The sequence below is a fragment of the Pterocles gutturalis genome, unplaced genomic scaffold (genome assembly GCF_000699245.1).
Source record: "Pterocles gutturalis isolate BGI_N339 unplaced genomic scaffold, ASM69924v1 scaffold7022, whole genome shotgun sequence".
NCBI lineage: Eukaryota > Metazoa > Chordata > Aves > Pterocliformes > Pteroclidae > Pterocles > Pterocles gutturalis.
In genome coordinates, this window is record NW_010110133.1 from 1 (window position 1) to 27320 (window position 27320).

At 45.4% G+C, this 27320-nt stretch overlaps 1 protein-coding gene across 1 annotated transcript; it reads left to right on the forward strand.

Moving 5' to 3' along the window:
- Nucleotides 1-863: 863 nt before the first annotated feature.
- On the forward strand, nt 864-25247 carry FKBP15 (FK506 binding protein 15, 133kDa; the record flags this gene model as incomplete). Its single annotated transcript, XM_010073222.1, has 28 exons — nt 864-973; nt 1289-1379; nt 2012-2081; nt 3326-3400; nt 4515-4613; nt 5649-5798; nt 6684-6752; nt 6928-7071; nt 7530-7675; nt 8422-8470; nt 9146-9265; nt 9517-9616; nt 10370-10473; nt 11992-12085; nt 12887-12996; nt 14092-14202; nt 14857-14951; nt 15618-15720; nt 19176-19347; nt 19861-19997; nt 20324-20467; nt 21157-21309; nt 21671-21763; nt 22198-22308; nt 22808-22915; nt 23111-23904; nt 24368-24458; nt 25173-25247. Coding segments are annotated over 28 exons (3718 nt in total), but the record flags the coding sequence as incomplete, so codon positions are not given.
- Between the last annotated feature and the right edge of the window lie 2073 nt (nt 25248-27320).

Genomic DNA, 27320 nt, shown 5'->3' on the forward strand with positions numbered 1-27320 from the left:
AGCGCCTTCTGCAGTTCGCAGCGTCTGTTGGTATCATTGGAACGTGGGGAGCTGTCAGTTTGTCTGACCCTGTGTAACTTGTTGCCAGTTGAAGGTTCCTCGCTGCCTGTAACTTCAGCTGTGCTCCCTCCTCGCCCTCTTCGAGGAGCTGCTGCTAAACAAGGCGGGAAAGCAGTCCTCCCTCTTCTTAGCAAATAGTTATTTTTCAAGCAGCTCACGTGAAAAGGTGCAGGTCCAACAGTGGTGTTGTCTTCTGGGGGTTCTGCCTCGTAGTTTGAGTTACCCCCTTGTCCCGTGATAGCAGGAGTAGGTGAGCTTAAATGGGCTGAAAGCAGTAAAACTGCAAACGACACATCTTGTAGGAACAACCTGCTTGCCTGCAGCATTAAACCCTCTGCCCTTTGATGGGAGAACATCTGCCATCTTAAAAGTTAATGGAAGAGTGAGTTTCCTGCACGCTTCAAGATTAAAAATTCCAGCGCTGAACGGTGGCTTCTCCGTTGTCACGTAGCTTTTTCAGTAGCGTAACAATCAACTCTTTCATATGAGGGTAGTTCTAGTCATTGCTGTAGAGTAACTTCTTTTTTTTTTTTTTGATGTAGCTTCAGTCCTTGTTTGTTCTTTACAGCAGCTTTTGAGGAAATGAAACGCAGTTGTACCACTTGCCCCAGCTGCTTCATCTAAAGGTTCTGCTTATTCAAATTTCAATGTCTCATTAGTATAGAGCTGCTTAATGTGCATCCCTTTGTTTCTTTCTAAAGTGAAGGCAAACTCTTTATATTTGATATACCTTTCAGTTAATGGTGTTTGTTATCTATAAAGCCTGTGTTAAAGAAGGTAAAATAGTCTCTTTCTCTTTCTAGTGCCAGATTGGCCTCTCTCTTTGGTCTGGATCAAACAGTCTCAAGCCATGGAAATGAATTCTTCCAGTACACGGCACCAAAGCAGCCCAAGAAGGGTCAGGTGGCAGCTGGTAAGTAACTGGCCTTGTGCATGGGGAAAAAACTTTGCAGCCTGTGTCTTGCTGGGAGAACAAGGGCCTTTGTGAAGAACAGCAGGGCAAATAATTGACTTAGCTTTTCTTTGATGATGTTCTCTTCCTTTCCTACCCTTTCTGCACCTGGTTACTCTAGAGGCCTTTAGTGACTTTGGAATATCGCTCTTTGTTTTTTCACTCTCTTCTGGAGTTATTTTTCCTTGAGGGAAGGAATGTATTGTGACATTGTTGCTGGCCAGTGAACATGGCAGTTCTGTGTCACTGACGGGTATTCCTGCTTTTTATTCTCAGCAGGTCAGGCAGCCCAGAAGGCTCCTGTGGCCCCGGCAGCTTCTGGAGCGCCATCAGTGTTCATGGCCACTGCGGTTCATGCTTATCGATAGTAAGTGCAGCAATTATTTCCTGTATTGCCTGTTAGTCTCCTTCTGTGGGAGCTTAGGACCTGATCGTAAAGGGAAAATATTTTTAGATGACTGGGAAGAGACTATTGCTTATAGCCATGGGTCTGCATGGTACAAATACTGCTAGTCGATGCAAGTTTCTGCTCAAAAAAAGTTTTGATTATTGTGCTGCAGTTTGGCTTTATGCAGTTGTCAAATAAATAGCAAGTTCTGGATTTGGCTGTTAGAGGGAACTGCATCCTGGGTGCTGGCTGGACATTTGCACTTTTTCCGGGCAGCTCTGTCAGACGTTTGTGTCTCATACATTCTGTTGTGGAGACCTGAGGCATGAGTATAGTTGACAGCGGTAAAATTCTCTGTGTCTGTGTGACACTGCCGTCATGTAAAAAGTCAGTTACTCTAGATCTGTGAAAAGAGTAGTTTTCAAATCCATAATGTATGGTCCTGCAATCTGTGGGCAAGCAAGAAACTTGTAGTTTCTTTAAGAAGGATTGCCTGACATTTTAGGCATAAGGAAGGGAGCCTGAACTCTAAAGAGGAAAAAGTTGGCAACAGTAGAGAGAAATGTGAGGCAGGGACGATTCTGCAGCTCAATATCTTGCTTGTTTTCTAGTACAAACGGGCAGTACTTGAAGCAAGGCAAGTATGGAGCAGCTGTAGTGGGGAGCCATGCTACTAAAGAGGTGAGAAACACTTTGCTACTTTGAGTACATTTTCATGCCAAGAGTGCCTGGTATGAGGCAGTGTTTCTCTGGGCTCACCAGGGTGTCTTTACTTTTGATGTTGGAGCTCTTAGTTCCGCTGCTGTTTACGCCTTCCTGCCCTCCTGTGTTTTCTTATGGCTCAGTCATTTACCTTGGTGATGTCTTTCTTGTCTGCAGTCCATGAATTTGCAAGATCTCTTACAATTTATTTTCAATGTTTCAGGCACTGTACCCGCTCAAATGTTTGGGGAAGTGATTTTGATATTTATTCAGAATCTCTTTGACATCTGTGTGTGTGGAAATCAATCTAAAGCAACATTTTGTCCAGTAGTACAGGGATGCTTTGCTTAAGTTTTGTTATTTTGTATCAAAAATATCTCTTCTCCCCAAGCACTCCTCTAAGAACATGGCACTGGGGTGCCCAGTAAGCTGGTGGGTTTAAAAGATGCTTTGGATATTCTGATCTGTCCTTGATGTTGGTATTGATGGTGTTTCCTGTCCCTCAATTCCTCAGTCATGTTGTCTCCCTAAGTTGCTTCTGCTGTGGCTTTCTACTTTGAAAAGTGCTCAGGTGTGGCTTTGGTGGGGGAACTGGGAAGGACAGGACTTGCAGAGGAAAGTTAATGCTGCCTTTCTCAGGCTGCCGTTGTAATATCGCAGCCTGTGCAGCTGGGAGCAGTTAGCAAATTATTCCCTGGTCACCACCTGGCTGTGCTGAGTGAAGAATTCATTGCTACAGGGCCATGAAGGAAAGCACTTTTCACGTCTAATAGAGCCAAATATGTCAATATAATGTTATATCTGCATTGTTTAGTGCTTGGAAAGCTCCTTCAACTTATTTATTGCTCAATCTTTTATTTTTTTTATACTTATATGCCATGTATTGTGAGTTTTATATATCAAAGGATTAGTGCATCATCTTTTCACACAGTAACTGTGAAAAATGTAGAATTAGTTAAAGCATCTTGGTTATTGCAAAATAATGAGTTTGAATTGCTTGATTCCTGTAGCTAAATAAAGCTGGCCTATTTTCACGAGGTTTTAATAGGTGTTACAAAATTGTTTTAAGTGCTTTTGTTGTGAAAAATGCTGCTCCAAGGTGTATTTGATGAATAAATACTGTAGCCTTAGGCTTGGAATTTGATGAAGTGCATTAGAATTGAAGACATTTTGAGCTTCTACTTTTTGTTCTTTTTCCCTGCCCAATTCCTTGTGGAATCCAGTACAGGATCCTCCTCTACATCAGTCAGCAGCAACAAATTGCATCTGCGAGAATCCATCCAGGCTTCGTGCTCACGGTAAGACTCCAGATTAGGAAGCTTCCAATGATCTGTGTTGTTCACAGCAAACAGAAGTCGACACTGAAATGTTTTCTGGAGTCTCAGATTGTAGCCTTTGAGATCAGACATCTGTGTGACGCGGCAGGAGGTGTCGCAGTGACTGGGAGTGATGTTCTGCTCCTCCTAACGTGCATTGCACAAGAGACTGTTACATCTGCCTTTTGCAGGCACATCAGCAGCAGATTTCCTAATGCAAGTTTGTACACTGCGGGAGGTGTGCTGTTACCTCTGGGTCACTGAGGAGATGGTTTGCGTTTTGCAGTCCTACAATGGATAGAAGCGGAACAGAATTCCTCTTGCTAATAATTTGTGGTTAAGTAACGGAGAGAATATGACTGAGCAAGCAGAAGGAAATGATAACAAGGAGATGTTTTCTCTCAGAAATTTGACACTCAGCATTTTCCTAAAACAGTTTGGAGCTCTGTCAGCCCCAAAATGGAATCTCAGGAAGTTTTTTCTGCCAGTTGTACAGAAAATTAGTGTGGTAACTTGCTGCTCTTAGCTTCCCATCAGGTGACATAAAATTTCTTGGTTTGATAGATGGAAATTCTACTCTGATTTAATAGAATTTGAGTCCAAATTTCTGACCAGAATGCTAGCTTGCTCTGTAGTTTTATAAGCATATTTTGAAAGATTAATGGGTTATGTAGTCAGCTAGTGATTGCATGGATTTTTAGAAGTGAGGAATGAGGGACTGCCCAATCAATTCTAGAATTCTAAATAGGATCAATAACTAATGAAAAGGAGATTACTCCCACTTAAAAATCTCAGTATATATTATCAAACTTAGCTTCAAAAAAGCCTGTGAAAACTGTTACAGTCTTGTGAAAGCTGCAGAATCTATGAAGATCTTAATATTTGCTCAAGTATTTGAGTTATAATAATTCTTCCATGAACATGAGCACATAAATAAAAGCTAATTTGTGCATTCTGAACTTGGGTAGTAAACAGCAGGATTCTTCCTCTGCTTTATTCCAGTAGTTCTTATTTGAAGTTTCTTTTGGATGTGGATTTTTTTTTTAATTGAATTAATCTTTTCGTGGCTAACATAGGACTGATTCCCTCCCCGCAGGTTCAACCCAACAATTACAGTACATTCTATGATGATCAGAGACAGAACTGGTCCATCATGTTTGAGTCAGAAAAGGCAGCGATGGATTTCAGTAAACAGGTAACGACTTACTCTGCGAGGTATGACTTGCTCCTTGTTCAGAACAACGGGCAGATCAAGATGTAGCTCTGAGAGCAACTTATTGCTGGAAGGTTCTAAGTCCAAGTCATGCTCTTTCATTGAAGTTCAGCTTTGAGCATCTGCATGCCTGTGATTGAGGCAGATCTGTGATGAGCCTGGCTGAGCTTTGTTCGTTAGATACAGAGCTCTGAGGCAGGGAGCCTGTTACTTGTGATGGGATTTTTGGTTGAGATTCCCGAGTACTGTGAGACCAACGATTTTGTAGAGTAGAAGGTATTTACTTCTTACATAGCTCAGCAAAATTCAGCACAAGGAAATATGGAACACCCTGTAAGTGCATCTGTCGCCTGGGCTTGATCAGTGCAGTGAGAAATGGGTTAGATCTGTAATGAGTCAGTGGGACTTGCCACTCTGTTGTAATGGCCAGAGGCATTGACAGGCTGTGGCCAGCAGGGCTGGGGAAGTGATTGTGCCCCTGTACTCGGCACTGGTGAGGCTGCACCTTGAATCCTGTGTTCAGTTTTGGGCCCCTCACCACAAGAAGGACACTGAGGTGCTGGAGCAGGTCCAGAGAAGGGCAACAAAGCTGCTGAAGGGTCTGGAGCACAGGTCTGATGAGGAGCAGCTGAGGGAGCTGGGGGGGTTCAGTCTGGAGAAGAGGAGGCTGAGAGGAGACCTCATCACTCTCTACAACCGCCTGAAAGGAGCGTGCAGTGAGGTGGGTGCTGGCCTCTGCTCTAAAGCTACAAGTGATAGGACAAGAGGAAATGGCCTCAAGGTGTGCCAGGGGAGGTTTAGGCTGGATATTAGAAAAAAATTCTCCACTGCAAGAGTGATCAGGCATTGGAACAGGCTGCCCAGGGAAGTGGTGGAGTCACCATCCCTGGAGGGGTTCAAGAAACGTGTAGATGTGGTGCTTCGGGACATAGGTTAGTGGGTTGGGTGGTGTTGGGTTGGACTTGATGATCCTTGAGGTCTTTTCCAACCTTAATGATTCTGTGATTCCTCCTGCAGGTGTGCATCGCCAAATGCAACAGCTCCCCAGTGCTCGAGTCGGTCCTCTGCCAGGACCTCGTTCTTGGAGAAGGGCAGGGAGTGGAAGGAGGAGACTCTCTGGAGATTGCCTATACAGGCTGGCTGTTCCAGAACAATGGCCTTGGACAGGTAAAGACATTCTGCCACCTCCTGATTCTGAGCATGATAGACCCTGGAAGGGACCTGCTACATCCAGCATAGTGTTGGTGCTGATGTTAAAGGGATTTTTGGGTCACGTGTGACCTCACTTATGGTGCCGTAAGTGTTACCTGTAGAATAAGAAGGGATTCCATTGCTGGTCAGGAGGAGGTGGTTGAGATGCTTCAGCCACTCTCACACAGTCGTATTAATGACAGTGGTGAGAAGCTCCTTTGGAAATGGCTTGAGGAAGTGATAAGAAGGGCCTTGTCTGACACAAAGCACGTTTCCAAAGGTTAAAAGAATTAGGTTGCTTTTGCATCCTTTACAGCTGTGTCCAATCCAGTCTGCTAATAAGCAAAAGAAATGCTTTGATGTTTCAAAGGATTACCTTTAAAACACTTCTGCTGGCTTAGTGAAATTCATGGCAAAGGGTTTTGCATTTGCATTCATCTGTAGTGGAATCTTTTTGCTTTAAAAAGGGGTTTCTGCTTTTCATCTTTAGGGTATTTTTTGTTTTTCTTGGTCTGCCTGGCATGCTTCTCGCTATATACCAGTAGTATGTAGCAGAGCTTACTTCTGATCTCCTGAGAGAGCTGTTCAGCTGAATATTCTGTGATTCTATATGTCTTAGTTTAATGTACAAAACTTCTAGACTCCAGCTATCACTCATTTTAAGAAATTGTACTGTGCCATGGACTAGAAGCTTGTAGCCATGCTCCATCTTATCTGTTGAGAATTAATTCTGGAAGTAGCAGAATGGGAAATAGCACGTAAGAGATTGTAAGAGGTTATGGAATGTGTAAAGTAGCATTCAGAATCTTGAAACAGCTGGGAAATCCATGCGTTTTGTCTTTTTGTTCTTCAACTCTCTAGGTGTTTGACTCAAATGTTAACAAAGACAAGCTGTTGCGGCTAAAGCTGGGATCTGGAAAGGTCATCAAGGTAGAGCTTTTGGCACTTTCATTAAATAATTAAGTCTCAAAGCTTTAAATTACTGAAGATCTTGTTCAGGATTCATATATGCTATTTCTGTTACATTTCCTTTGATAGGAAACTCTCTGTAGCTGTAATGTCACTGATCAAACTGTTTGCTTTCTCTTCTGCTATGGCTCTGAAGGGCTGGGAAGAAGGAATGATGGGGATGAAGAAAGGAGGACGAAGGTATCTCATTATTCCTCCAGCGTGGGCCTACGGGACTCAGGGAGTGGCTGGCCGTGTCCCTCCAGACTCGACTCTGGTTTTTGAGGTGGAGGTTAGGAGGGTGAGTGTCTCCTGCCAAGCGTTTGTTCTACATCTGCTTTGTGACTGTCCGGTGGCAGCATCTGGCTGCAACATGAAAACCTGTTGTTGGCATGAGAACTACAGCTCAGAAACTATTATAAACCAGATACCTCGGGAAGATAAATATCTTTCATTAAGATTTTTTAAAAAACCCACAAAACCCTAAAATCAAAAACTCCCTCTAAGCTATTTACATGTCTGTTTTAACTGTCTTTGGATCTTTTTGTTGTCTTAGTTGTGAGTTACTTGGAAAAACCAAATACTCGTAGTGAGGAATGACAGGATGTAAAGACTCAGCTTCTCCGGTTCTGCATCAGCTGTATGCTCTTACTTGAAGTGCATGAGCTTGACAAAGGCATAGTCATCAAAAGTAAACAAGTTGCTGAAAACTTTTTTTGGAACCAAGAGAAACAACTTTTTTGTTACATGCTTTTTAAGGTGAAGTTGGGAAAGGAATCCTCTGGTTCAGATGGACAGAGCATTAGTTCAAGGGATTCTCCTGCACCTTCCCCGGTACCCAATTCAGATGGCTTCTCTGCAGACACTGGTTTAGTGCCTCCATCTACGATACCTCCAAAGCCTGGGTAAGGAGCAGCAGGGTTAAAACAACTTCTGTACTAAAAGATGGCAGTGCTCATAAACATCTGGCACAATGCTGCATTAGCACATCATCTGGCAAACGTGTGTCCTCTGTGTGCCCACTTAGTGCCATCAATGGGGCTTGCTAACAAGAATCACTGGAAATTTTCTGCCTGAATGCTGACTTTCAAATTGAAAGAAATTGAAATGGACGTGGATGAAAGTAGTCTCATTCCTCTGCAGCATGAGTGAGAGCTGGTGTGATTAAGCTGTACGGGTACTGCTGCAACAGCTTTCTTATCTCAGGTGGCAGTGTAGTCATAAATTGATCTTGGGTAATGGCTGATTTGTTTAATTGCAATTTTTATGTTGTCATTTGTTTCTTAACTAAATGGGTCAGTCATCCTTTTTGATGAGTTCGAGTTGAAGTGCTCTTGTTGTTGCTGTAAGTAGTTTGTTATTGGACTTGGTTAAAATTGTACCAGAAGGTGGTCAATACAGCAATCAACAAAATCATCTTTCTGGAATCAGCTGTTCCACAGCCATGGAACTTGCCCATAATGATGTTCTGAAATCTACAGATAATGCTGCAGAGAGTCTTTGAAAGTAAGCTAAAAGAAATGCTCACAATATAAGAAATTATTTTCCTTGAGGGAGGTGTATTTGACAGCATTAGAAATGCAGAATACTGGATCCTGAATTTCATCTTTATTGATCTCCGATACCAATATACACCTCTTTGGCTTTTCAGGGAGCCAGCTGTTCGAGCCAAGTCAAACTCCATCAGTGAACAGCTAGCAGTAAGTGGTGGTGGTTTTTTCCTAATTCGAAGCCTTAAATAGGGAAGCTCTGTTGGTTTCACATCTGCATTTGGTGTTGCTGAAGATAAAGTGAGCAGCATGCAAGCAAGATGCTCTCAAATGTTCATCTTACTAACAGTGGATTAGGGCCTTGGTTGTGAAGGGATTAGCAGGACATGAGGAACCTCAGTCCCAGTTCCTACTCCTAAATGCAGCGTTACCTTGACCGTGTGGATGTTCACAAGGCTAGTTGTCTTCTTGGGTAAATGGACAAATTTAAGATGGATAACAAAGAGTAATTGGGACATTCAGTAGAGGTTTATATAGCTACATGAGAAGATGACTTTTTGTGTCTGCCTCAGGATAGAAAACGCTGCTAAGCAGCTTCCTGAACACATTTTCTTCTTGTTGCTGTGTTTTGTGCAGGGATAGATTTTCTATGTAATGACAGCAATGTCATTCCAAAAGGAGAGTATATAAAGCAAGCCAGATTAACAGAGCCACAGTGTTATCCTGTGTGCTTGAAAATCAATTTTTCACACAGTCATTGAAAATTCAAAGAACGAGAATTAATTCAACAATTTAGAAGAGTCTAATCCTGTTAGATGTCTCTGTAATGTCTGAGAAGCCTGGGCTGAGGGACAAAGGAAGAGTAATTGCAAACATTTCTTTTAGAATCCAGATGTAGCAAAGGCAAAGCTGATTTCTCGGATGGCTAAAATGGGACAGCCCATGCTGCCTTTCCTTGCTGGGACAGCAGGCAGTCAGCTTGACTCCAGTGACTCGGAAATAGAGGTACATCATAAGTGTGACTTTTTGATGCTTTTTCTAGAATGTGAATTCCTTAGAGTGGAGTTTGTAGCTGTAGCTCTCCCTTTGTACAGGGAAAGTGTTCTCTGTTTCTGTGACAAAAGTGTTTTAACAATTCCACTGTTCCCATCTAGTTCAGTTGGGTTAATTGGATAACACATAGTCTTGAGTGACCTTGGGTTCAAACCGTTTGCTGGTTCTTTAGCATTCCTTGTAACATGAAGAAATGTTTTTAGGATCCCAATACACTGCGAGGGACAGCACAACTGGTGGCTTCATCTTCTGTGAGACCATCACAGCCAGCGCATGCAGTGCTGCCCACGGTGTCAACACAAGGTAACGTGCTGGTCAGCCTGGGATTGGTACAGGGAAATTTCCCTTCGTTGCAGGCTTTAAGTACAAGGGTTTTGGGAATAGAGGATTCCTTTCAGGAACTGAATTAGGAACTGACAGAGAACTTCTACTAACACTTGCAGATCCAAAGCTCCATAGGTAGACTAATCATAAAGCTCAAGACCAAAGTCCTGGGAGCATGTCTTCATCATGATCTTGTGCACGCATTGCTGCTCGAGGGAGAGCGGCCACAGCGCAGGAGCTGCTCTGTCATCGTGTGTGCCGGGGTGACACAGAGATTTCTAGGACGTGATTTGCAAACACAACTGTTACAAATCCTTTCCTAGTGAACAGAAATCTTTTTGTTTGAAATTGATGGAAATAATAATGAAGGGCATCAGAGGGCTGGCAGCTCTGGTGTGACCTTGACCCATAATGGAACAGGGATGTCAGCTGTGGGTCAGCTGAGCAGGCTTCAGGGTCAGTCCGAGTAACATCCTGTGTCAGTAAACTTCAGAGCCACCTTTGTTTGAATGAAAAGAGGTTGTCTAAATGTAGCTGGAAGTGAAATTTGTGTGTAAGATGACTCTCTTCTTGACCTTTTATCATCTGTTTCACTGGATTTAATTTTCACAAGGCTGCAGACAGGTTTGTGTTAAATTGTCTGTTTAATGACTTTTTGCCCATTTCACGCTGGGCAAGTTAAATTATTTCTAGCTATTTTATGACATGCTGAATTTCTTTCTTCTCTTTCAGTACTTCAAGCATCTGGTTCTACACCCCCAGTATCTTCTTCCGCTTTAATACCTGCAACAATCCAGCCCCATTCAGCTCTTCCTGGAGGAGCACAGGGCTTTCAGGTACCAAAATGAAATTGAGGAGAATATTGGCACTTCTGTCCTTTCTCATAAGTCTTACTGTCTTCTCTGTTGCTGGGAGCAAGGTCTGTATAGCAGCATGGAAGGATGAGAATCCCAGGCTGCTTCCTGTGACTCCTCTTTGGCATTCTGAGGTTTCTGTCATGTGCCTCTTAGAATTTAGTCAAAAAGGGCTAGTTTTCTGCCTGCTGATGGCTTCTTAAAGTTGAACTAAGAATTAAGTAGGTGTTTAGTATCTGATTTTGTAATGGATAAGATAAACTTCCACGTACTTGTAGAGCAGGTGGGAAGAAAAGAATTTTTAGTTGAAGTTTTTCTTCGTCGTGGTCAGTTTTTCTGTGAGAGCTCATTTGCGCTCTTCATGTGTTCATAGGTCATGGTTTTTCATCCAGCAAAAGAATAAACCTTTTAAAAGGCTTGTGATGCTGCTGCTGTAAAGTGATGCAGTCTGCTTGCTAACAAGGAAACTTTGGGGGCTTAGCACACAATGTCTGTGCCACATCAGGTAGTGAAGACCTAGTACAAAGCTATTGTACAAACAGGTTGATAAAGTCTAAAGCCAAGCTTATTAATTTATGGTTTCTGTAGTTATTTTCACTTAACCTGTGTTCTGGAGTTTTTGGAAATCAAACAGTGGCTTATGCCACATAGAAGCACTGTTTATTTTTAAAGGGTCCAGGCAGAGGAAGAAAATATGCTATAGTATGCTAATACATACTAACACTATGCATTTAAAAAAAACCAGCCAAAACCAAACAAAAAAAACCCTGGTGCGTTGCTTTGGCTTTGCGTTTTCCTTGTATTGAAAATGAGGAAGTGATGACAAGTAACAAGATAAAAAAGACAGGCTTTTCTGTTTGGTGAAGTAGAAAGTAGTCATTAAAGTGAAGTTTTAATCTGGCAGTGATTTGGATATATTGTTTTGAATGTTTGATCCTAGTGTCCTGAAGCTTGACCCAAGTTGTGTTGTAATTTTTTTTTTCTTGCCTGAGAGAGTAAATTAGTATGAGTGAGGTACTCCTGCCATTTAGTGCATTGTTCAGTCTGTTTAGCTGCTTCTGATGAGCACTGAGCAGTGAAATTTCAGTCAAGTTAGCTGGGTTCCATTTTTTTGAGCCTTTCCTAGGAAACAGCCTTGTGTTCAAATTAGCGTAACTTCAGATTACTGCACATTCAGTAAGCTGCAATGAGCTGTTCACATGCTGATCTTTGCCTGTCACTAATGTAGAGTAACGTGCTTTTGTTTAAACTTCAGTGAAGAAGGTAACTTAATAAGCTGAGTAACTTGAACACATGTCCAAGCCTTGAAATCAAGAGTGACTTTGGTTTTTTTCCCTTTACTATGACTCTTGTGTAATTTGACTTCTTGCTCCCTAATTATTTTTATTTTTTTCTTTCCAAATACCATCATTGCTCTGGGGCTTAAACATGAAAACAGCTTAAGTGTGAGTGGGGGGAAATATCAAAACACATTCTAATCTACTGAACTTGTTCTCCAAGGCGTATCCAGGCATGGCCTTTGCTTACCCCCAAACTGCTGCGTCTGCCTCTCAACTCCAGCCTGTAGGACAGATGTATCCTGCACCTTACCAAGGTATGTTTTTAAAAGTGTGTGCTTTTTGGAAGGCTGCAACACGTGCAGTGAACTGTTTATAGTGATGATTTGGGTAGCAATGGTAGCATACATCTATTCATCCTGTCTGTAACGCCGTGCTGTTTCACAAATTCTTGTTTGCTCCTATTTGATATTAAAAAATATTTCCCACTAAATATCCATCCTTTTCTTACCTTAAACTTCATGCAGTGTGGAGGGGGAGGGAATTTCTAAGTGTATTCCCAAGGATGTGTATTACTGAAGGTATTTTATAATGCTTCCAGTTATAACTGTGATACTAAACAGCTGTCCTGCCAGCCAGGGAAAGAATTTGTGTACATACAGGGGGTTTTGCTAAGTGGGAGGCCATAGCCCAAAAGAAAAGTCACAACCGAAGAAGGACTAATGGCATTTAAGGAACCATTTGGATAATCCCTGTTGGTTAATACTTTGAGTATAGCTTAACCTTTCTTGGAGCACGGTTTTTCAGTTCAAAGTTTCAGAAGCCAGCCCTCATTCCAAAATCTCTGTGTACTGTTCTAGTCTGTCTGGGGGCTTTCCTCTTGTTGACCTAAGTGCTGTCATGTGGCTCAGGAATTTCCTGCAGTGATAAGCCTGCCTATTCATGTTATTTGGAAATACCAGCGTTATTAGTTTTCCAGATACCATGTCCCTTTTATTTGTGGGAAGAGAGTGGCTGTCCTAGATGGCAGGCTTTGAGCTGCTAAGCGTTGCTTTTCGTATGTCTGTATGCAGGCATTTTCCCCTTGTGACTATAGCTCTCTCCCCTTTCCTTTCAAGCACCTGGGGATGTTACTTCCTTTTTGATGGCGGAAGCTCGGCAGCATAACACTGAAATTCGAATGGCTGTTAGCAAAGTAGTAGATAAAATGGATCATCTGGCTGCCAAGGTAATGTATGGCATGGGCAAGCTTGGTAACGAAGTTACTGCTCTCCAAATAGAGTCTGAGGAGTTGACTCTCTTTAAATGCCTCCATGTGATGGGTTTGCCCTTGGCTGGGGGCCAAACCACACACTCACTCACACAATTCCCCCCCACCTGAGGATAGGGGAGAGAATTAAAGGGGTAAAGGGAAAAAAGGACTCGTGGGTTGAGATGAGAACAATTTAATAACCAAACTACAATAATATTGAAAATAATCCTATATACAAATATACAAATGAGTGACACACAGTGATACTGCCCCCCCACCCGATGACCAAGGCTCAGCCTGTTCCCAGCTAACGATCCCGGAGCAGGGAGAGTCCCGAAACCGCACTCACGGAACGGAGAGAAGAGTCCAAGTGTCCCTGACCGAGAGCTGACCGGGTTGGGGGGGGGGAAGGCCTTGGGAGGGCAACCACGTGGAGCAAGATGACCTGGAGCAACAGATCCGGAACCAAAAAGGGACAATCTTCTGGAGGGTCCTCACCTCTATACTGGGCATGACATGTATGTTATGGAATAGATTATTGGCCACTCTGGGTCTCAATCCCGAACCTAAGATCAAATCCTGGGCTGGTAACTGGGGCTGTGCTCCCTCCCAGCTTCTCCTGTTTGCGGACAGCCAGAGAAGCTGAAAGGCCTTGGCAGCTGTGTAACCATCACTGTTATCGGCTTTCTTCCGAACACAAATCGGAAACACAGCCTCTTGCTAGCTATTGTGAAGAAAGTTAACTCTGTCTCAGCTTAACCCAGGACACTGCATTAAGTTTGTAAGTGAAAATTCCAATATTATCAGACCTTGAAGTGGTAGCAGATGAGCTACTATGACAAAGCTAAGCCTAGGCTCAGGGGTAGGTGCTGTCTTTTACTGTCTTAAATGTCATCTGATGCATTGTGTTTGGAGAGATCCACTGCCCTCAGGAGGTGTCCCAGGTGGTACAGTAGCATATACACTACAGCTGATCAGATGGAACAGTGAAATGGATCTTTGTGGATGTCTGACTCCTACCTACACCCATAAATTCATTTAATCTGGCTTAAGAATGGCTTATCCCTGCAGGTGGAGGAGCTGAAGAAACAGAACACTGGTAACAGCTCGCTGCTGCCTGGTATCTCCTCTGTTACCATGGAAGCCTCCATGATCATGAGCAATATCCAGCGCATAATCCAGGTAAGCGTGGCCAGCCTTATCTGACTGCTTCCATAGGGAACTGGAGCCCCCTGTGTTATTCCTAATGAGGATAGCCGTGCTGGCTTGGCCCAAATGCCCATCCACCCATGTGTTCTGTTTTTGCATGGCCAAAACCAGCTATGTGAGATATACAATTATTTCCACCCCTCTCCCCCCAAAACAGCTCTTTCTCAACAGTTTGTGGTTTGGGTACTTTCCGAGCCAGATGTATTAGTATTTAATAGGCCTTGGCAAAAGGTTCACATGAGAGAAGTTCAGCCTCTTCTTAAACCATTATGGACTTAACCCACAGCATCCTGCAGAACAGAGTTTCACAGCTGAAGTACCGTGTTAGAAGAACCACCTACTTCTGGTTTTCACTACTTAGCCTTATGCTTTGTAGTTTTTCTAGGCAGCAGCCCTACAATTTTGCATTTTCTGGGTGAAAGTCAACCAGACGCAATATTCTTTAGAATGTGGTTTGGCAACCACTGTCCCATGCCGGGATTCCTGCTAAATGTAGCGCAGCACCTTCCTGGGATGTTACGACAGAAGTAACTCGCCACTGTACTGCGTCTGTTACAAAGCAAAGGTTTAGGTACTGCTGCAAGGAAGTCTGAATAAGATTAATATTTATTCTGGGCTGTGCTTTAGGAGAATGAGAGACTAAAGCAAGAGATATTTGAGAAGAGCAGTCGGATTGAGGAGCAGAATGAGAAGATCAGCGAGTTGATTGAGCGGAATCAGCGGTAAGGAGCGGGAGGGTACGGCCTCTCTGCATCTGCAAAGGCTTTCTAGCTTACGCTTGGTTAGGCGTAACTAGGAGGGATGGTCTTTAGGATAGAGATGTGTTCTGATTTTTTTTTTAAGGCATTAAAAGTGGGGGGTTTTCTTCTCTTCCTCTGCAGGGCATATATTCAAAACTGTGGTTTATAGGAAACGTGAATGTGTAAAAAGGGGAAAAAACCTCATGGTATCCTCTTTGAGCATGCTTGCTGTGCTTCTGGGAGTTACTTTAGCTAGCTTGTAAGTAAGGTGGAAGAAATTGTAGGGAATGTGTTTTCCCTAGTTTCACTGTTGGGCATGTGTTCCTTTAAGAAGGGGAATAGCTTGTTTGAGGAAATGGCAGAGGTCAGTGGATATCAGGTTATCAAAACTCTTGACTGTGTGATAGGAACCTTAGACTTGTTGCAAAGAGGTAAAGCACTTATGCAGACTGATACAATCTCTGCTGTGCCAGGCACAGCCCTTCTACCCTTCTGAGATCAGGCTTTTCCTAGTGCAGAATGTAATGCAAAATTATCTGGGACTTGCAGTGAAGAAAACTGCTTTGAAATATCACCTTTCCTATCTGAGCCTTTTGCTCCCAGTCATGTATTTCCAGAAATGCTCATGCAGTCTTCCCCTGTTCGCAGATACGTGGAACAAAGTAATTTGCTAATGGAGCAGAGGAACCATTCGCTGCAAACAACAAATGAAAACACACAGGCAAGAGTGTTGCATGCTGAACAGGAGAAGGTAATGGTGACAATGAGGTGACAACAGACCTCTGGCTGCAGCCAGGAGAGGGGCCTTTTGTTGCCCTAAAACATGCTGAAGCCTTGGTGTAGTCAAGGCTTAAGTCAGTTCTCTTGCAAGACGACTGCTGTTCTGAACTTAACATTTTGAAAGCTGTTTGGGAAACAATTTGAATATTTTCATGGCTTTTGTAAAGCAGCACAGAGGATGTAAATATAGATCTTTATGCTGTTGTAGCTTGAGTGTTCTTATCTTGCAGGAAAGTGTCTGATTTATTGTTAACTTTGTACATATATGGCGAACATGTTGAGGAATTGTGTGCATCGCAGGGCTTTGTCAGGTTGAAAATGTACCTCATTTATCTAGTTGCACTGGTGGTTTCAGAAGTTTTTTTTTATTCCTTCTATTTAACTGACATAGAGTAAATGCAGCTATAAGAAAAATTATTTCCTACTAGAGTTTCTTCTCTATACTAATCAAAAGCTGGTGGTTTCTACCAATAATGTATTGTGCTTTTGTGAAAGGGGCTATTGTGAAATAGCTTTCAAACCAGTTCAATGCACTTACGGATGGCTGCACATCCTGTAATGTCCACTTACGACAACCGAGCCCAGGCAGGCTAGCTTTGAGGTCTGTGATTGCATAGTGTCCTCTCTGCTTTCTCAAGCACTGGCTTCTTAAATTACACCAAGTTCAGTCTTGCACCGGGCTCCCCTGCTGAGTTGTGTATCTCTCCAATTCAAACGTGCTTGCTCTGCATTTCAGTGCACCTAAAAATGACAGAAACTGCAGCTTTCCCAAGTATCCTAGCAAGAATGCTAAAGAATAGAGCAATATATGGCCGATAATGGTATGCTGGTGTGAGCAGACAATGAACAAGAGCTGTATTTCTCCACTGAGAGCCAGGTTGCATACCCATAATATGTGGGGAGTGTGAGAGATTCTAACCAGCAATAAGTCAGATTGAAATAATAAATAAAACTCCTTTCTGTCAGTGAGCACAACATCCAGGTTGTGTGATAAGCAACTTGGGGACGAAGCATCTTTTGGCAGTATAAGATATGATCTTCAGGAATCCTTTGGGCCTCATCTTCAGTAGGACTCCACTTGATTGAGCAGTCACTGCCTGACTCTATTACATGAACAGACTCTAGGCTAAGACCAGAAGCGCCATGACTTGCACTGGAGAAGACTTCCCCTAGTTTTGTGAGAGCATTGACTGTAAATACGAAGGCTGGTATTCCTTCCTCTTCCTTTTATCTAACCCAGCTTGCTCTGTGACTGCAATTGCTGAGATCACTATAGACAGAGAGAATCAGGGAAGAAAATTTTAAGCTATTTTATCTATTCTTTGCTTAAAAACAAGGACTCATCATTTATTTTGTGATACAGGCCAGGCATCTGTACGCAGGATCAGTGAGTGGAGGTATTAGTAGCTTGCTGCTCTGGCGTTATAGATCTTTGACCCTGGCAGAGCACATCACGGCTTTAGATGAAGGCTTCGTGTACCATCACGATCAGTAATACCTCCCACTCTCCAGTGCAGTGAAACAGTCACCTGTAGGACCCCTCCTGCAGCCGTGGTGTGTACTGTACCTGTAAGAATGCCTTTAGCTTCTTTCTTTTTCAGCCAGGCTTCACTCCCTTTTTCTATCTAAGCTTTTGTGGTTCTTGGAATAATTTAAAGGCTTTTCTGGCATGCCTTAGGCTCCTGTAATGAATCATTTTGCTTTTCTGATGATGATTAATGCTTCTGCCTTTCAAGTTGTGTTCTTAACTCTTCCTGTTTCCTGTCACTGCTTTTCTTCCTAGCGCATGCTGCCGGTGGATCGGGGCTGGGACCAGGTGAGGCAGTGTGTCTGCTGACTGTGTAGGTGACAGATAATTGTGCGTTAGATAGTGCCAGCCCAGCTTCCTCTGGAACTAGCTGATTGGCATTGAGAGAGTTGCCTCAGATCTTGAGTTAGGACAGATCCTTGACTTGGAAAAGGGTTTTGCAACTGGCAGGGTAGCCACCGGCCCCCTCTTTCTTGGAGAGCCCTTCTAAAGAACGTTGTCAGGTTGCTGCTCATTTTGCCTCCCCCATGGGAGAAATAGGACACGATCGTATGATTGTCAGAGCAGATCTAGATCACGTGAGATTCTTGGTACCCGAAAGCTGGAGGTTGGAGCTGAGCTAGTATAGACGTAAAGCATTCACTGCAGAAACTTAGGTCTAGTAACAGTTCCTGGCATAGAGTTTACTTTTCTTTATGTGCTGTGAAAGACAAAGGCAAGTGTTAAAATAACCTGTAGGTGTGCCCTGGGGTTTGGTTTTGGTTTTAGCATGCTAGGAGTTAGTATCTTGAACTGCAGCGAGACATCTATGGAAATGTAAGAGGGCAGCAGGTCTGGTTTTAGCTGGTCTCTGTTGAAGTGCTGCCTCCTCTTTAAACGTAATGGTGGAGTATCCCAGCCCTCGAGGTCAGCACATAGTCATCCTCACCATAGCTGGAACAATTTTGCTCACAGCTCTTCTCTGCCGGAAGGTGGTGGTCCTAGGCTGAAGAGAAAGGCTGTGGTTCTCTTCTGGGGATGAAGCAGAGATGTGGTGGGTTAGCTCCCAGTTCTCCTGAACTTACCAGTTACAAGCGTGTAAAAGCCTGTTGGGAATCTGAATGTAGATACAGAAGCTGTTTAGGTATTCCCTGCAGCAAGTGAGATTTTTCTGATGGATGTAGTTCTGTCTTTGCAGAGCATGCTCTGAATTTTGTTTGTAATTCAACAAGATTGGGAACGTGACTTTGTGTTTTGTCTTGATGCCTTGAGCCTCTCCCAGTGTGTTGTTCCCAAGTTGTCTAACGAGCTGTATGAGTGCCTGGTTTTACATGAGTCACCGACTTTGAGCAATGCTAAATCTGAGCAGGTCGACAAATTACTGCGAGATCTGGGCTCCAAAATGACAGCCTTGCCCGTGTGGGCACCTCAAGGTGACTGTGCTGTGTGCTTGGGAGGGAAGGTGCTCTTTTGGCTGGAACAGGCTGAAGTTCTGTGTGGCTTCAGTGGTTTGTAAGCTTATTGAAGACAATTAATGTTGGAGCCCAGGGTTTTAATTAACTAGATGTTGGTATAGCCTGAAAACTCTGAGCAGAGCTACCAGGCACTGGTGCTAGTCTCAAAAACTCATTTAAGCTTTTCAGGAAAACTCACTGAGTTGAACTGATGTGGTGATGAGGTGGCTGGTGGCATTGTGCAACTTTCTAGTCAGTCTGGACAGGTTACAGCCAAACGGCTCACAGTAACAGGGCAAAAAAATTATCGTTGCTCTTCAATTTGGAGATGTCTGTGAAGTGCTGAATCCCAGCACCTCCCTGTTAAGGTCTCCAGTACCTTCTTAGCTCTTCCTGTGAGAACAGTACTGGCACTCCTCACACTCACATGTCCTTTTTTTCTCCCTGCTCTGTTTTGTGATACAGGCCAAAGTTGCTGAGGAGTTAGCAGCTGCCACAGCCCAGGTTTCCCAGCTGCAGCTAGAGCTGACTGCCCACCAGAAGAAGGAAATGGAGCTGCGCAAACAGCTGTCTGCTGCTCTGCAGGAGGCCGAGCGACACGAGACGCAGCTCAACAAACTGCAAGCACAGTTAGCAGGTAAGACTCCATGTATCTGTTCCACAAGAGCTCCTTTCTGGCATTTTTTTTTCCTCTTTTATTGGTCCTAGGTTTTTCCTTTCTTCTGGGGTATCTATTCCTGCTTTCCCTAGGATCAGTCACAAGGGTATTGAGGAAGGATATTGATGCACTGAGATGTCTGAAGGGTATGTGCGTCCTTGTTACCACCAAGAGGAAAGTGGGCTGAATCTGCAAACAAAATCATCCTGTCACAGGGATGCCGTCTGTAGAAGCATTTCTTGGCATTACTGTCCGACATCTTTTAGAGGAACCAGAGATGTTCCGGGGGTGGAAAAGTTAAGATAAAAGCTGAGGTATAAGCATTGCCATTTCACAGAGGCAGCTCTTGATAAATTCTAGTTCCCACTGCAGGTACAAGCCATGTTGTGGATTTCATTATGCAAGAGACTCCGTTCCTTCCCATCAGCCACAAGATGCGTTAACCTCAAGTATACATAGCGCTGAAACCCACCATAAAGTGTGTTTTTGCAGAGCTCCAGGAAGCCTCTGAGGACACTCAGACTAGATTCAAAGCCGAGAAGCAGAGCCGCAAACAGCTGGACATGAAGATTGCAGGACTGGAAGAAGAGCTAACGGACCTAAGAGTGGAAAAGGAGACTCTTGAAAAAGTATGTCTGGTGTGAGCATTGCAGAGAGGTGCAGGGTTTCGGCTGTTTGCTGAAATTTAACCCAGCATTCTTGTAAATATGCAAGCTAGGTGAATTGTGACTCATCTGCAGGCAAGGATCCCTGTGCTGGTGAATCCTTTGTGCTTATGTAAATTTTTTTTAGAATATCTTAACCAGTAATGTGCTAACCTTTCCACCTATAAAGTAAATCTCATCTTGATTTTTAGAGTGATAAGATTCTCTGCTCAAGGAAGCTCTTTGTGCACGAGGAAGAGAAGCTACTTTGGTGCAGTCTGGCTTGTTCCAAGTCCTGTTCTGTATTGCAGAATCTTGCAGAGAGGAAGAAGAAATCCCTCTCAGAGAGAGCTCAAGCAGAGGAGGAGATGGAAGAAATACGCAGATCATATCAGCAGATTCGACAGTTGCTGAAAAGGGCACGGACTTCAACTGACCAGGCAGCAGCAGAGCAGGTGAGTAGTCACGGGAGCTTCTCCAACAAGTGTCTGGAAGGTTTGTAGGAACCTACAGGTAGGGAATAGCAGTGAAAATGCTCAGGTAGTGGAAGAATTAAAATGTTATTGGCTTGATTTTAGGGGTTAGCTTTAATGCAGAGTTGACTTTGTCTTTCTAAAATACCTTAGCTGATGTTTGTTGGCCCTACTTCTGAGTTTGGGATTTACACTGAGGTCTCTCTAAGGAACTGCATGGATTGAGTAGCCAGGAAGGCTGCTAGGTCCCAGTTGTTCTCCGACTCGAATCACAGGCCACTTAATGGCTGCAGAGTTTTGGTGCAGCACTGGTGCCAGCTGGCACACAGTGTCAGAGCTAGACTGTGCTGAAGAGTCTCAAACTGAGGAAAGGAGAGGCACCACGTGGAGCTCATAGTAGAGAGAGGAGTACGGGGACTGCTGATAAGTGAAAGACTGCTTAGAAATAAACCCAGAGTTCTGGAATCTGAGCCAGACCTTCAGGCCAGCCTGAGGGATTCTGGTGGAATTGAACGGGGAGGTGTGGGCAGGAGCTGGTGACGACTGCAGAGCTGCCGTCTGCGTGTCAGTGTTCTCACCTAGGGCAGGAGATGTCCAGCCCCAAGCTTTCAGCCACTTGTGCAAATACAGTTTGTGTGTGTTCCTAATGATCTCTCTTACATGATTGACAGCTGTCACTCATTCAGGCAGAGCTGGAGTCCCAGTGGGAAGCCAAATGTGAACGTACGCTGGCCTTGGCCAAGGAGCAGCATGTGAGACAGTACCAGGAGGTGTGCGAGCAGAGAGATTCCCTGCAGCAGCAGGTGTCCCAGCTGGAAGAGAAGGTAAAGGGCTGTTCTTCATTGATTAAATGTAATGCCAAGCAACCAGTGACTGTAACCAACAGTCCTCTCCCACCTAACTGAGGCTTGACTTTTTAATTTCTTGACTGTTGTGGAATTTGGTCTTGTCTGCAGGATGTGTCTGTACTTGCATCTGCTATGCTGGGTTGGTGGGCTGGTGCATTTACCACTGCAGTTCCGAGTGAGGGAGAGCCAAGATGATGCCAGTCTCAGGCTAAAGCAACAATTACGTCTTATTCTTATCCGCGCTGTTCTGAGTGACTGCTTTTGAGCAGAAGCTGTTTTGAAATGGGTGACACTGAAAGGGGCTGGAAACTGATGGGCTCTAGTTCTTGTCTTTCAGCTTGCGGCTCTAAAGCACTTGAAAAAAACAGAGGAGCAAAAATTGTTGGAGCTTCAGCAGCGTTTGGAGCAACTAGAGCCTGTCAAGGAGAAGGTAAAGGGAAAAGCACAACAGCTGAATATGAACTGGAGCGCTGTAATCACTAGCCTCAGGCTACCTATGTCCAGATAAACAAGAACATGAGTTCCAGAATATGAGAGGAAAGGAATAACTTCACGTTGCTTCTAGGAAAACAGAATGGGTCCAGTAAGACCCAGCCCGCATTTCACTGGGATATCTCAGTAATTCTGTTCCCATTCTTGGTGTTATGTGAACTTGAAGAGCTAATGATGTGGTTGTAGATCTCCAAGGATGTCTTCATTTTGGTGCTGTTACTTTCAGCCACATCTTTTGCAACTGTCTATCAAAGCCCCGCTTAAAACTCCTTAATCAGTTCCCCCAGTATATAGCACTTCCCAAGTAACCCAGCCCTTGCAAGGCTCCTGGTGGCTGTGGCGCTGTTCTGACTTTGGGTTTCCCTTTGGCAGTATTCAGCCTTGCAGTCTGATACTGTGGTGCTGAAGGCTCGCTATGAAAAACGCATCCAAGACCTGGAGAAGGACCAGGGTGGATCTTCACCTGCGGACTTCACAGAAGAAGTGAGCTTGACTATCTAATATTTCTCCTTACTAAGCAAATATATTCTATTTACCTTGAATTATTTCTTTTTGAGCAGAGATAAGACAGAAAAACATTACTTTCTCTGCAGAAGTGCTGTGTTTCTAGTAGCAGGGTCTGTAGAAGAAGAAAGGATCTTCCTTCTGACTGCTTTGTTGCTTGATTTTTAGGTTAAAACTTAAGATTTGAGGTTTAGATTTAAAAATTGAAAGAATAATAAGTCTGAGTCTGCTTTGGGTTTGGGCAACCTGCTTCAGTTGTGGAGGGGTGGGTTTGGTGCATATAGAATGGTTCTGAGTTAAGATGGGATGATGTTTTCTGCGTTGTTACGGGGATTTCTGATTTGAAAAGTGGATTCTTTGAAACCACGTGTGTGTGTTTGGATTTATAATTCCTTCACCTGGAAAAATATCTGATCTCGAGTCCGATGCTTCACATGTTAATGAATTGTATCTTGTTTCCTGTCCTGCTCTTTTCCAGGTGAAGAAGATAATGAACGGTGTATTTCAGTCTCTTCGGGGCAAATTTGAGCTGGAGGAGACTTACAGTGGCAGGACAGTTCTGGGTGTTGTCATGAACACTATTAAGGTACAATGGCAATACAAGGTGATCGATGTGAGAGAATGAGTCTGGGGCTAAAAACACAGTTTGCATTGTGAGGCTGAAATAACTGTGAGGCAGAAGTTTGTGGGTGGCAAAGCAGCCTGGTAGTAGAAGATGATACAGGGATCTGTGGTGGTTGATGTTTAGGGGATAACCTACATTCTCTCTACTCAATTTTAGAGTGTAACACTGCAGCTACTCAACAGGCAGCAGGAAAGAGCAGAGCCTGACAGTGAAAAGGAGGAATCTGGAACAGGAGCAGCAAGCCAGGAGGGATCGCTTGGCGCAAAGGAAAACCACGAAGAGCCGGTGCAGCAGAGCCCAGCACAGAGTGTTGCATTCCCAGCTGATCCTGGGGAAGCCACCAGAGGCTCCACGGTGTCTGACTGGGAGGGCGAGTCTGCTCCTCTGTCTGCTAGGCCCAGGACTGCCGAGGAGGAGCAGGTGACACAGAGCAGTGTGGTGTCAGAAGATGAGAAGGTCCAGGGGGAGCATCTCTCTTCCGCAGCTGAATCCTGCCTGGATGATACAGGGCCTGTGCCTGCGGGACAGCCTGCTCCCGAGGTGGATGGGGACTCTGTCCCAGCTGAGCCAAGGCAGGAGAGCAGTCCCGTCAGGAAAGCTGAGACTGAACGCAGTCCCTCCAGAGTGTCTTGGCAGGTGGAGGTTGCAGAACCTTCTGTTCTAGAAGCCAAGCCAGGAGAAGCAGATGTGGCAGTGCTGCCAGGAGAAGCAGACGTGGCAGTGCTTCCAGAAAAGGCAGCTGCAGAGCAGAAGGCAGAAGAGCCTGTTGGAGGTTTAGAGCCCCCTCCCTTAAATGGTGAGAGAGGGAGCTGCACAGACCCCTCGGATGGAGCCAGCTCTGAGAAGGAGCCTGCTGCAGTATCCACCCCAGGAGAGCAGAGCTCAGCTATCCTTACAGAAAGCCCAGGACAGCAGGAAGCAGGCTTCAGCAGCAAGCAAAAGGATTCCAGGTAAGGTGTGACGGCTGTGGAAAAATCCTGCTGATCAGCTCGGTCTGGTCCAGCAGCACACCCAGAGCCTGCTTCCATTGCGCAGCTGCTGCAGAGCGGCACGCGTGGGGCTGAAGCACCATCACGGTGCAGGTGCTGGGCGCTGGCAGAGCCCAGGCTGCCCAGGGCGTGTTCCACTGGGAGAGTCGCTCCAGAACTGGCTCATGTCTGGGTGGAGGCAGCAGTGCCATTATCCCTGGTTCCTGGCTGAGGACAGAGGGGAGCGAGCAGCTTCTCTGGGAGCTGATACTGGTGGCTGCTGGGTCCCATTACTGAAACACTCTGCACTGGTGGATAGTATGTGCCTTGAAAGACTGAGTCTGCTTGAGTGACAACGTTTTTCCATCATTGTTAACAGAACTTGTAAAACCAGGATCCATCCTGCCATCTGCAAGCAAACTGCTAATTCTTTATCTTCTTCTAGCCTCTTTGAGGATGACAACTTCTTTGAAACAGCATCTCTGAAAGCACCGAAGCCTCGAGTTCCCTCTGAAGAGGAGGATGAGGAGGAAGTGGTACGTGTTTGTATCTTTCCACGCCCGTTAAACTGGTTCAGGCGTTACCCTGTAGCTTGTCCGCAAAATCCTTCCTGTGGCAGTGGGGGGCTGGCTGGCTCCTGCCAGCTGAGCTCAGAGCTTCCTGTACATTCTTTGTGTAGAATCCTGGAATCACAGACGGGTCTGGGTGGGAAGGGACCTTAAAGCCCATCCAGTTCCCCCCCCTGCCATGGGCAGGGACACCTCCCACTAGCCCAGGTTGCCCAAAGCCTCATCCAGCCTGGCCTTGAACCCCTCCAGGGATGGGGCATCCACAGCTTCTCTGGGCAACCTGGGCCACTGCCTCACCCCCCGTACAGGGAAAAACTTCCTCCTAATATCCAATCTATATTTCCCCTCTAATTGGATGGATTGGGTAGATAAATTGGGAGTATCTGGGTTTGGTTCTTGTTGAGCTTGGAGGGGTTGCCTGGGCTCAGGCAGTGATGGCAAACTCCTGCGGGGATGAGGTCAGGGACACTTGCCAGGTCCATTGAAGGGTCCTAGTGCTTGTCCTTCTCCTGTCCCTTTTAGCGGGTAAGCCGTCATGTGAGAAATACAAAAACATGAGTAGTGACGCTTCTTGAGATCATCTCCCCAAAGCTGAGAGATTTCAGAGCCAGAACTGTGCAGCAATTACAACATACTGGGAAGCTGTTAGAGTGACGATTTTCCCTCTGGTTTTCCCTCCAGAGCATGAAGGGGCGTCCCCCTCCGGCTCCGCTCTTTGGTGATGATGACGATGATGATCTGGACTGGCTGGGATGAAGAGCCGGCTGGTGAGCCTGTGAGCCCTCTCCTCTGGGCACGGCCTCTCCCTGTGCACTTTGCACTTCCCGAGCTGCGTACGTGGGACTTGTGAACAGCCAGGAACACCCCGGACTCTGGTACCGCAGAGTGTCGGGGCCTGAGAGCCAGCGGCTCTTTTTGCACTCGTGGGCGCTCAGACCCATCACTCTGACCTGACAAACACGCGCAGAGGTTGGGGACGAGCTGAAGGAACCGTCTCACTGCACATTTGTGTTGCTGTCCTGCTTCTGTGAACCCTTGATTCATTCATCTGAAACTTTCTGCAAATATGAACTCAAAGTGCTTCAGAAGAACAACTCTGGCAGGACAGTGCAGTAGGTAACTACTTTTTTAAAAAAACAGACTAAAATCTCTCCTCCTTCCAGTGAAAGTCTCCTTGGAAGATTCTGTTAGTTCCCAGGGACTCACACCGGCTCATCACCAGGTATCAGCGATGTGCAGCGGGAGGTTCGACCGAGAGACCCCAGGCAGGTGTTTTCCTGCAAGGCAGCGGCTCCGCACAGGCAGCTCATGGAAACCCGCAGGGCTGGGGCGGCTAAGGGGGTACCTTCAGAGCTGCACCCGTTAGGGCACGGAAAGTCAGGGCTCTGTTAGACCAGCGCTCCCAGCACAGATGTAGCATCTCAGCATCGCTGCTGTGAGAAGCCCGAGCCCCAGCGGTGTGTTACGGAGGATGCTGAGGCTCACAGAGGCCTCAAGAAAACGAGTCACGGTGCAGCCTGTGCAGCCAGCTCCTCTCCTCTCTGTCTGCAGAGGTGAGATTTTTTTTTTTTTTTTTTTTTTCCGGGTTTTGTTTCGCTGGCAGTGACAGCAGCAGTACAGTTGTGTAAGGTGCTGCTTGTCTTGAGAGCTCCGGCAGGCAGCCAGGCCCCTCTCCTGTGCCTTTTTCTCTGCTGCTGTTTAAAGTGTGATGGTCAGAGCACAAGGTAAAACTTAGTGATGGTCGGACATGTTCCGTAACCCAACCTCCCCTGGGCTGGACTGGGCTGGGCACCTGGGGTCTTGGGTGTAGCTCTTCAGTTGGACCAAGAGGGGAAAGCAGTGAGGGCAGACCCCTGGGCAAACACCTGCCTTTCTCACAGCACTTTCACTTCTAACACAGCTTAAACATCTGAGCAGGTCTTGGGATCTTCAGAACTAATAAACCCCCTTCACTTAATAAACTGGAAGTGCTTAAAATAGTTGCACCGTGGTTTAGTTTCTACAACTGCCTCTTGACGTCGCTGAACTGGATTTGATCTGTCCCCTCCTAAATGCAGTTTCTTGCGGGGAGGGTGAGTGCTGGGTGTTCCTGTTCTGGAGTGTAGCGGTGGGTCTGGTCCCTGCCCTGTGCCCTTGGTGCGGCAAATTGCCAAACGCAGCTAAAATTGTGGATGAGACCAAAGCCTGTGACACAGCTGCCCTGCTGCTGTGCCAACGCCGGGGTTTCCTGGGGAGCTGCTCCAGCAGCCAAAGCAGCAGCTGGTTATTCAGTGGGGGGTGTGATGGGGGGTGAAACCTGGGTTTCCCGAGCTCCACTTGTGCTGATCTGAGTGCAGGTCCCTGGACATGGCCTCTGGAGCCCTGTCTGGGCTGTGTCCCAGTGGGGGTTGTTGCCAGTACTAACTTCCACTTCTCCCTTCCTGTGACAGACAACCTGAGGGATTTGCATTTCACTTTCTGAAAAATAAAGTGCAATTATACCTGGATTTTTTTGCTTGCATGGGTTTTACTTTAGTCTCCCTGGATCTATTTCTATGCACTAGAAAACTGACTTAGCCCTGACTCAAATTGGGAATAATTTGATCTAGAAACTCTTCTGGGACTGCTCTTGCTGTTAAACCCCTCTCCCGGGCCAGGAAAGTCCCCGTGTGCTGTCACTGAGTCCCCAGGCTCTCACCCTGCCGTGTGTTGGTGCGAGAAGCTGAACTGTAAAAGCTCATCATGATTTAGGCAGGAATCACTTGCCTGGTCCGGCAGCAGCCTGGGGGTGAGAGGGGGCCTCGGGCACCTTGTTGGGGTTTGCAGCAGCCTGCTCCCGCCTCCAGCAGG